We start from the raw sequence: 10,943 nt of genomic DNA, 5'->3' as shown, positions 1-10,943 counted from the left end.
TTTGTTCTTTGATCTTCTTCAATTCATCCGATCCGACGGCCGAAAATTAAAAAGGTGTGAGAGAAGTAAAAAAATGTGTGTGGATATCACATCCCAATATATAACAAAACTTCAACTTTCTTCATAATTATTAGAGTCAGGATTTGCTTATTGCAAATACTAAAATCAATCCTGCATGAGCTGATTTTCACTAGTATTTGAGGGACGTGAATGATAGAATTGGTCGTGCGTGGGCGATAGCCCTTGCTACCATTTGTGAGAAACCTCATAAACATAAATAACCAAACTCAGCTTAAGACACATATAATGCGATTAATCATAGCACTTATTGTCTTACTTTGTGCAATACTATATATAAACAACTTTTTATGACTCATTTTGAGAAATTTGTTGAGCATTATATATTACTCATCATGCATAATTTAAAATTTTAGTATGGATGCCATCATTGAATATGGTTCTCATTTAGAACGATTCTTATATAATAATATAATCGTATCTCATTAATTATTGGGCATCTACACATACTTTGTGCATATATAATGATAAATGATGTGGCTTGTTATGTTCTTATACAATAGATGATGACTATATCCTCATACATTATTCAACCTAATGTTTAATTTTTGAAAAAAATAATGGTTTCCATTTGTAAAATTTGAACTCTAATAAAATAGATCACGTGTCATTAGAACAAATAGCATTCACTATTATACCGAGTGATGCTCTTCTTTCTGCCAGACAATGAAACATCTGGAAAATTATAGTCGAAGGGGACTCAATGTTTGTCATTGATACAATTACTAGAAGATGTGCATCGACTTGGAAGGAGCAAAACAAATATCGAAGATATCAAATGGTTTGCTTCTTCCATCGATTTAGTGGGGTGAAACCATGTTTTTAAAGCGAATTTCACGGGTACTGCTATAACTTCCTTAGGCCACCATGTTAGTATGTATTATGTGTATTGGGACGGGATGATCCCTCCTCAAGCTAATAATGCTTCATGGTTTGACTCTAGGAGTTTCGGATGTTTCTGAGGCTTCGTTTTAAATTAATGCTTTTGTAAAAACAAAAAAAAAAAAAAAAAGGCTTCTATGTAAGTTTGTTTTGGATTTGATTGATATCTTCTGTTCATTCTAAGATAAATTTTTGGATAAGAACTTCTTTATACGGGTTTCTTTGATGGTATATTTCTAAGATACACTTATTGTACGATCATGATCTAATTGTCGGCGGGCCATGCCATTCCACAATACTCTTCTCATTTTCATATTAACTTGCCTTGTACTAGTGTACAAATTATAGGATTAGCACACATAAGAGCATCTCCAAGAAACTAGCTAAAAGAGTGGCTTTTGGTTATTTAACGAAAAATGTAGCAAAACTAAGCAAACACCAAGTTCAACAGACTAGCTATCTGACTGGCTAAAATGGCAAAATGAACAGTTTCTCGCTAGATTTAGCGAGGAGAAGAGAGAAAATCACAAGCGCAAAACTTTAAATAATGAATTTGTACAGTACGCTTCTCCTCCAACTTGAAAGTTCGTTCCATTCGGCAACGTGACCAGATGGTGGTGCGATGAGATCTAGCGACGGAGCGTCAAAAAGTCGGATCCTTGAATTCTGTCCGTCACACAATCAATGAGATCTGAGCTTTTCTTAGTCCACCACCTTTTCACCAAATGATTATCATATACCCCAAAGATGGAGAATGAAAGAAAAATAAAGAGAACAGGGTTATGAAGCAATTTAAGGACAACATGCAAATTTTCTAATTTTTCTTAATAAAATAAAAATAAATTCATGAAACTTATACAAAAGGAAAAACTCTTACTAGTGAAGAAAATTGAGATTCTAGCATAAAATCAATTATTAATATGGAGTAGCCAAATTACTTATAAGTACATGCAATGTCTCTTCTCTCCCTGATGTGAAATTCATACTTTCAACACACTCCCTTCCGTATGGAAAATTGGGTAAAGTGAAGTGCGTGTAGCCGTAAGACAACGTACTCTGATGTCATAAAAAAAGTTAAAATTTCATCATAAAATTATTTGGTAATAAAGGAAATAACTTGATTATTTATAAACACATATAATGTTCCTCTTTTTCTCGTTTTGAGATTCATACTCTCAACAACCAATAGTTTACAATGTTAACAACTTTCTTTGCTGACAATATTGTGTCTCCGTTGCTTTTAGGTGCGATGAGAGACGGGAAGAAACAGAGAGCAGAGGAGGAGAGAGAGAGTGTTGGCGGAAAGAACGAAGTGAAAGAAAAAAAAATGACACAGAAGAGGATGATGGATGGAAAGAATCGCTGGGTCCTAGAAAGCGGCTTTTTTTTTTTGGGTAAAGTTGGTTAATAATAAATTATAGAAAGGATAGAATTGGTAAATAATAAAATATTATAGGGATATGATAAATTAACTTGATTAGCTAAATTAGTTTTTTTAACACTATTTATTTCTAAACGATAATGTTAGAGAGACTAAATTTGTAGATAAAATTTTGAAAACTAAATGAAATGAAAATTGATAATTGGTTATAACTCAAGCGTTGATAAACGTATTCATTTTTATTTGGAATACATTATTTAGTTTGTAAAATTTGTCTATAAATTTAATCTTCCAAGAATTATTTGTGACGGGAATACGAATGATACATCACGTGTTTTTATATAAGATGTGGGAAATTTTATTTTTTAAGTTATTAATTTTTTAACACGCATATCCATCATTTGTATAGTGACACGTGGTGTATCACCTCGTGTGCCGATAACACTGAAAAATCTCTCGTGTTATAGGTTTAAGCTGTTATTCTAATGATTGTCTTTGAGTTGAGCAATGTACCTAGTTTCGGATCCTTAATAATTATAAAACTAATTAATCTCTTGTGATTAGATAAAATACAAACTCATCGGTATCTCTTGACTATATATTTCAATTAAATACTTTTTGCGTTGCTGGACTTGTCTGGGGAGGCATCTCTTTCACAACATTGGCTAAGGGCACTGGGATTTGTTGGGCACGCCTCAAAACCTAAGCGCAACAGCAGCACTTTGGTTTCTGTGTGTGAAAGAGAGATTCTTAAATTCTTCAAATTAATTCTTTTTTAATTTTTCCAAATGTACTTGCAGCTGTAGTATATACTGATGGGGAATGTGAAGGCAAGTTCATATTCTACCAAACAGAAGCTAAGCCTTGCTGCTGTAGATAATTAGTGTGTTTGAAGAGCTTTTTCCCTTTCTTTGAAACAGTGCTTCTCTTTCTGTTGGCTTTTGCTTTTTCTTCAAAAGAACACAAGTTGTAGTTAATCTCCCCAGCTCTTGAGTACCTCTTTCTGCAGCCTGCAGGTCAGAAATTCAAACTTGATCACTCTCAGTCATATAGATTTGTTCATTGTCTTTATGTTTTACTGTTATTGCAAAGTCATGCAATTGGGTTTTTGATATTGTTTGGAGTGCTGAGGACCGTGTTATTCAAGTTAGTTAAAACAGTGTCATCCTTCGTGTAATTTAGATTAATTTAGTCTAGACTATCACTCGAATCAAAGAAAAAATTATTTGGAATGCAAACAAGTTTACTTTGGAGGCTGGTTTTCATATGTTGCATGAATTTTAAGAGTAATTCAGTTTGCAGTTCATAACTTTTAGTTCTTTAAATTTATAATTTGAATTATCTCACAAGTAGATGATGTAATCACTTGAAAGATATTTTTTGTAGCTATTTTCCTTAGGAGAAAGTGAGTATATTTCACTGCATAAGGAAGAGCATTTTATTTTTTACTCAAACTGACAATTAAATTTAACAAATAAGACAAACCGATACAAAAATTGGGTAATTGATCTTTATTCAAGAGAGGTGACCTTCGGACTCTCTTTTTCTTCTTCAACATTCATTCATTTCTAGCGATATGATTGAATAAATAAAAGAAGAATCAATAGACAAAAACAAGAAGAAAAAAAGACCGCAGAAAGAGAAAACAAGAATGTAAAAATTACTACACTTTTTTGAAAACTATAAAGAATGTCACGCTAGAATTTTCTTTTCCTCAAATGTAAAAGAAAACAGAAGCTATTTCTATTTTAATTACCAGCAATTACCATTTGCAACTGTATATTGTTGTGATGTCATCATCTGGGATTTTGGGAAGTAGGTAACTTGAACAGAAAAATAATGTTTAATTACCACTTAAATGAAATGAGCAAAAAACAAGACAAAATTCAACAGTAGGTAGCTGAGAAAAATCAGAAGCAGCATAAAATAATTTACAAAGAATTAATTAGGCATACATGATAGGGTAGTAGTAGTTCTGTGCTGCTGATATAAGTGAGGCCCTTTGAAGCTGGAAGATATTTCTGTTGTGGTCCAAAATTGGCTGAAGCAAGAAGTGGAAAAAGAAGCAGACAAATTATACAAAAAGCAGTTTGCTGATATAATCCATTTGTATTGGTGTTTGAAACTCATCATAGCAAGTGCTCTCTTTGTTTCTATGCATAATACAAACCATCATATTTCTAGGACATTATTCATTCCTTCCTATCTAAATACATTTTCTGCTTTTTTTTCTTCATTTGGCAGATATTCATATTTCAGCACAAAAGTGTCAGACCTTCAAAATTCAGGATATATTCTTGTAGAAGGTTGCCAAATAAAGCTTCTACGTATGGAGAAGCTTCTCAAGCCATATGATAAGGAGTACATGAGGATGGCCATTTTAAAGCACGAAGAAACTTTCAAAGAGCAGGTAATAATTCCACGGTAGTGATTTTCCAGTTCCGCTTTCTCCTTTTGCACTCCTCCCCTTTGGTCCCTTCATTCTGCTTTGATTTGTTCAGTCTAAAGGCCCATCGACTTCCATAATTCTATTCTAGCCTATTCACTTCTTTCTTTTATTAGCTTGTTTCTAAACTTGAGTTAGTGCTGCAGGTATATGAACTTCATAGGCTATATCATTTGCAGAAGATATTGATGAAAAGCTCCATTGGAAAAAGAAGGCCCAATGTACAGAAACAAGAGAGTTGGGATTTAAATTATCATCACAACCAAGAGGCACAATTTAACCCACAAAGGAAACTAGATTTAGAACAGCCTGCAGCAGCAGCAGGAGCAGGAGAGTACATTGCAGACACAGAAGGAGATGATGGGGTGCTAGAGATCATAGATGAGACTGAGATTGAGTTGACTCTAGGCCCCACCAGATACAACAGCAACAGCAACAACAGCAACAGAAGCAGCAGCAGCAACAGAAGGAAGAGAGGAGGAGAGGCAGCAGCACTAACACTATCAGATTCAGCAGGTCCAAGTAGTTTCTCATCTTCTTGTTCTACTGGATCAAGCCATACAATAAACAGGAAAAGTAGTTTCTCCAGGAGGACCAATCAAAGTACTATACATGGGCAGCTGCTGCCTGCTGACATGGCATCAGGAGGGTACAGAAGAAGTGGAGGGAGTAAAATCAGCAGCAGCAATGTTAATGGTGGAGAAGAACAGTTGAGACAGGATGAGAGGCTAAAACTGCCTCCTTGGCTTTTCCAAGTTTTGAGCTTGAACATGACTTGATTTGATATGGATATGATATGATTTTTAGACCTCTTCTTCTTACTTGTTGACTAATATGTGATTGATGATGTTTGGGTGGGATTCTAATTAGCCGGTTAATTTTGTAGCGTGATGGGTGGAGTTTGTATAAAGATCATCATTTGCCTCCATTGCTTTATTTCCTTGTTCACTTTTACAAAGAAATGTAATGAATATGATGAAAGGAGATGTGTAGCCACTAAGTATTCTACCGTGTAAAAGGGCGTTACGTTACGAAACAAATAAAGAAAGAGAGATATACTCCCGATTCTACTCACTCAAGACTTTGCTGTAATCGCTTTGACCAAGAGAGAGTTTCTTATCACTAATTTTCCACGTAGCAAGCGTCTATTGAATAAGCGTGCATGTTTTGAACACGTGATAAACATGTAGCTTACAGTTTGCTGACAAAAGGAGATTGTCTTGTCAAACCTTATCAATGTTTCCATGTGTAACCAAACATCCTGTAAAGTCTAGACGCAAGCTCAAATGTTTTCTAGTAACATTGTCGAAAAGGGAGTAATGGCACGTTTAGATACCTGAAATAAGTATTGGAATTATTCCGATTACCGATTTTCTCTAAGTTTATTAACATACGGAGTAACTGGTGATGGAAGGATTCTAAAGGGGGATGTACTTGAGCATACAGTTAACTGTACCATGCAGCTAACTGTTATCCATGATTAGGATAAGAAGAGACCAAATGTAGATTTTTTTTCTCTCCTGGTGACTTTTCATCTGGCCGGTTGCATTGCACCTGATCAGCATCACAATTTGTAAAAATAATGGTTATAATTGTGGGAGAAAGTGGAAATCTGAGGAGTCTAAAGTTCTATGCTACTGAGGTGATAAAGTCTGACTTCTCTGAGTGCTAATTTCATCAGAGGTATAAAAACCTAGTTTGCATCAAATTATCAGCAACTAAAGTAATTTAATCAATTTTTTTTTTTTTTTAAACAAACGATTTTATTTACGCTAAGGGTTGTTGAGGAAGGAACCTGGGGCGGGGAGAGAGAGTGGGGAGGGGGACTAAGCCTTACAATGAACTAGCTAATTCTCAATGACTCATACATTCCCGAGTTTGAATCATCCCACCTCCGTTCATCAAAGATAAGATAATTAAGGCCTTCAATTCACAAAAACTCAAAGTAAACAATAACGTCAAACTTTTATGAGTCCTTTTTACGGAGTCACATATAACAGAAAGCATCTCTTCACTTGGGGTTCCATGATAAATTTACCTCCGACATTATCAACATGCTGCACTGCTAGTCTGTCTGTCTAGCTATTCTTTAACTTTTTCAAAGGCTCTTTATCACAAAGGGTTTTAATAATTTGAGGACGGACCCCACATACGGCAATGGTCTGGTACAGAAGGTCTAGTTTTTTGGTTTGAGGACAGGGTCCTGGTTGGACCATTACTCATCGCTTAGGACATGAACCAACTTTCATTACAAAGAGAAGCAGAAAGATGCATGTGGATGTGGACTATACTTTTTGGACGTTAAAAATTACTGTATGTTTACTTATTACGAACGAGTCAATTATAAATTGGCATGAGCCAGATTCTTGGTTTTTCATGTATTGGATTACAGATTGCAATGAATGCCTTATAAACCAAGGGAGTGATTCTCACACTTTTTTACTCATTTTACACCCCCTATTGATTTTTGACCTTTAGATTGAACAAATCAAGTAATAATTAAAGGACAAAAGTAAACAAGAGTAAGCAGAAAAAGAAAAAAGTGTGAAAATCCCGAGTTCACCATAAATTAGAGGATGTAAACAAATAAGATGTCCTTCTATACTAAAATTAGTTGGAATGATGTACGCTTAATCTTTTGCCTAGTTGACGCCCTCTTTAGTAATACGGTATGTAAGCTCAAAACGAGTTTTGCCAACACACCATTGCCGTTCAATACTGATTCTAGATAAGTAAACACGTTATAAGAATCTACGCCTTTTCTATTTCTTTCTTTAATCTCTTTCTTGATGACAAAATGCACGAAACTAGTTGGAGATTACATGGATATAGCAATTAAAATTTACCACATTCATACATACACATATATTGTCAATACTTCAAACCAAGCGCATTACTAGCAGTTTTTGCTAGAAAGTAAAACTGAAAAAGATTATACTCTGCCTCTCCAGTTTTATACTCAATGCGCCTTCGAATCATGTAATCTTATTCAAAGCAGTATGGCAATGTTATTTACAATGACTTCACACAAAGCACAAGAAAGATGCAACAATTAGAGATTCAAGCCACAAATTTTCTCAAGCCTCAGAAACAAAGCAAAGGCATTGGGATTTATGTTTCTCACAGAGCATTATAGAGCTCAGCAACACACCGATGCTTCAGGAAATTGAATGCCGCCGATCTTTGGAAGGTTTGGTCCGGCCTTTGGTACCAGTAGGTGTCACTCCATCTGCACGCACAAAGGGAGAAAGCTTCCCAAGTCTTTTCGACACCAAGTTCATAAATGATTTTCGAGGCAGAGGAGGTTTGTCAGCAGATATTGGAGTGTTTCCCATTGGACTGCTCATTGCTGTTCTCATAGTAGACGTTTCGAGTTCTTTCAGCTTCATCTTCATCTTCACCAACTCTATTTTTAGCTCCTCATTTTGTCTACGCAAGATGGTGAGCTCATCAGGAACCGTGTGGATATCAGTGGAGTGTACGCTCCCTTTGGAAGGAAGAACAGAGGATTCACCACCTATGTTGCCATTCATTACATCTCGAAGGCGCTGCTGCTCATAGTATAGCACTTGGACCACAGTGTGAACAGGAAGGCGGTCATTCTGTGCAGCGTGAGCGCAGGCCTCTCGTGAAAGCTTCTGGCAGTCCATCATACTGCACACTTTCTTTCTCTCCATATCACTTAGAGCAGGATGAGCCTGTGAAATATTTAAAGTTAAGTGAACTAAAGTAAAAAATTTAATTAAGAAAATGACATTTAAATTCAGCTGAGAGGTTTTGAACCCATGACAAATTTCGTGTGTGGCTAAAAACAGAAGGGTAGAGATTTTCACATGCGTTTTCTCATTCTTCACTCCTTTGACTTGTTTCTCTCCTTTCATTCTGCTTTGATTTATACAATTTAAAGGCTAGATTAAAAAGGGAGAGGTGCAGGCGGAGAAAAGGGGGCTGCCAAAGTTACTACCCTGCATAAAAAGCCTATATAACCGTTGCAAATACATATGATTCAATGTTAAGAAAGTTATACACAAGAACGTGCACCTTTAGGTAGATATCAATGGCTCTATACATGCCATCTTCTGTTGCCCTTGATTGTTCTGGAATAAGTTCAGCAATGCCAATGAACTTAGAGACAGATATGTTGCGGTCAGTGGCTATTTCAGCCAGGTAGTTCTCCATTAGCTTTCCAACGCGTTCCATGTCTGTTAGTGCAGGAGAAACAAAATCGTCCTCTGCATTGTATCCCAAACGGCTCCCCTCCGTTTCATATTCAAGGTAATTCGTCATGATCCTTTGCACAGTCTCCACATCAAGCAATGTGTCCCCGGTAAGGGAATATGATGGAATCAAGAGATCATCTAAAACAGCCTGTGCCAACTGCAACCCCATTCTCTTCTCCAAATCTAGCTGGCAAGCAACCGTTGTTTCAAGGGTTTTCGCAGCACGAAGAAGCATGGAAAGAAAGCTGACTGACATTGCATTTTTCTCCCTTGGCAGAAGACTCACAATTGTTTCTAAGACAACCCTCTTCTCGTGCTCTTGTCGCAGCTCGATTTTCGTCCTCCCCTTTCCAAATATTTCCTATGCCAAAAGAAGATTTTTATGTCAAGACATGAGCTATAAAACTGAAAAATATGACATTGTGGAGTGAGATCTCACCAAACCTCGTAGCGATTTCTGTGCATATAGCATGAGCACTGGTCCAAGAGCATACTGCTTAAACCCTCTTGCCAACATTGCAATCATAACGCGTTGGAAGATATCAATTCTAAGAACAGTTAAGTCTTCAGCCCACCAATCCACAACAGGCTTTGGATGAGACACAGCTGAAAAAACCGCACCCTCAATGCCATCATCAGTCCTACCGGACACACTGAACTGGCCCTCTTTGCAGGCCATAAAAGCAATTGCATCTATGCACCGGCTCACTAATTTTACCTTCTCCGCCATTGGGAGGAAATTTTCTGACATGTGCAAAACAGTAACTGCACCTGCTAGGCTTTTCAATGCCACTTCATTCAAGTATGCATCAGCTCTTCCCACAAGGTTTCCAACCGCGTAGTCCTCAGTCATCAGAAGATACTCAGCCACGCATCGCAGCATTGCGATGTTTCCTGTGCTTAACTCGAAATTTATTCCATAACAGAATCTTGCTGCAAGCTCAAACGCTTCTGATCCACCCGGAACATCAGATAGCTCAATAACAGATAGATCAGCAGCATAACTAGATTCTGATATCAGTTTCTTTATGTGGCCACATTTTGAAATTAAAGGGAACTGCAATTTTAATAAGTCATGTTTCAATCCAATAATTTGTTAGCCTCTCCAAGTTTGTTTAGTTCAGCCGTATATTAAAAAAAAACACTTAGTCACAATAATTTTAATATGAACCAAATAATTGTTGTTAGTGCTACTGGTCGCATAATTTGATACGTGAATCAACACTACAAATTACCTTGTGCAATGAGAAGGAAACTCCTCCAACATTAATACTAATATCACTCGGAATCTCCTGCGAAAAAATCCTGCAAGTTTCAAGATACATCCATTATTGTTTATACCTATATTTTAGGAGAAATCATCTACGAGAGAGAGAAAAATATCTCATTCGCAGAAAGCGTTTATCTTTGGATCCTAGGTTCTACGTTGGAATTCCTCTCCCGAAACATTGCTTCTACCAAAAACAGAAACAAATAAAATAAAAAAACCTCCAGAGAAGCAATTAAAGAGAGAAAAAGATGGGACCAAACCATTCACTAGTTCTCTTCAAGGCAGAAGAAAGAAGCTCCTTCTTCTTAGAGGACATGTTGGCAGTGGTGCTGGTGGTGGGTGCAGTACTCTCCCCGCCAGATTCGATATCCACCACGGCAGTACGTTACAGTGGAAGCTTTATCATGTTCAGTACTCCACCTCCATCTTATAGTAAAGCAAATGATAGGAGGGAGAGAGGGTGAGGGAGGGAGGGAGGGAGGGAGGGAGGGAGAAAGAGAGGGAGAGAGAAAGAGAGAGAGAGAGAGAGAGAGAGAGAGAGAGAGAGAGAGCTGCTACAATTTTACTGTAGTTAAGCAAAAACCCTATAGGCTCATAGCACACTAGCACGTACGGTATTTTCAGTACATTTTTGTTTCCTTTTGACCTATTATTCAAACTTTCTTT

At 36.8% G+C, this 10,943-nt stretch overlaps 2 protein-coding genes across 5 annotated transcripts; one reads left to right on the top strand and one right to left on the bottom strand.

Annotated features, from left to right (window-relative positions):
• Positions 1-2,970: 2,970 nt before the first annotated feature.
• Positions 2,971-5,861, top strand: LOC126601313 (uncharacterized). Of its 3 annotated transcripts, none has more exons than XM_050268003.1 (3): positions 2,971-3,357; positions 4,586-4,751; positions 4,934-5,861. In XM_050268003.1, exons 2-3 carry the CDS (start codon positions 4,671-4,673, stop codon positions 5,564-5,566), a joined length of 714 nt encoding a protein of 237 aa, XP_050123960.1. In that variant the 5' UTR covers positions 2,971-3,357; positions 4,586-4,670; the 3' UTR covers positions 5,567-5,861. The 3 variants fall into 3 exon arrangements, with proteins under 3 accessions (XP_050123960.1, XP_050123961.1, XP_050123959.1); XM_050268004.1 differs by lacking the exon at positions 2,971-3,357 and adding an exon at positions 3,381-4,475; XM_050268002.1 differs by lacking the exon at positions 2,971-3,357 and having other exon boundaries at positions 3,381-4,751.
• A 1,895-nt stretch (positions 5,862-7,756) lies between these two features.
• LOC126601102 (BTB/POZ domain-containing protein SR1IP1-like) lies at positions 7,757-10,943 on the bottom strand. 2 transcript variants are annotated; one of them, XM_050267770.1, is made up of 5 exons: positions 10,538-10,943; positions 10,243-10,312; positions 9,447-10,064; positions 8,829-9,368; positions 7,757-8,485 (listed from the first exon to the last, which is right to left on the bottom strand). In XM_050267770.1, exons 1-5 carry the CDS (start codon positions 10,591-10,593, stop codon positions 7,946-7,948), a joined length of 1,824 nt encoding a protein of 607 aa, XP_050123727.1. In that variant the 5' UTR covers positions 10,594-10,943; the 3' UTR covers positions 7,757-7,945. The 2 variants fall into 2 exon arrangements, with proteins under 2 accessions (XP_050123727.1, XP_050123728.1); XM_050267771.1 differs by having other exon boundaries at positions 9,447-9,958; positions 10,538-10,940.

This window comes from Malus sylvestris, chromosome 15, assembly GCF_916048215.2.
Source record: "Malus sylvestris chromosome 15, drMalSylv7.2, whole genome shotgun sequence".
NCBI lineage: Eukaryota > Viridiplantae > Streptophyta > Magnoliopsida > Rosales > Rosaceae > Malus > Malus sylvestris.
This window is presented reverse-complemented; position numbering and strand designations above follow the sequence as displayed.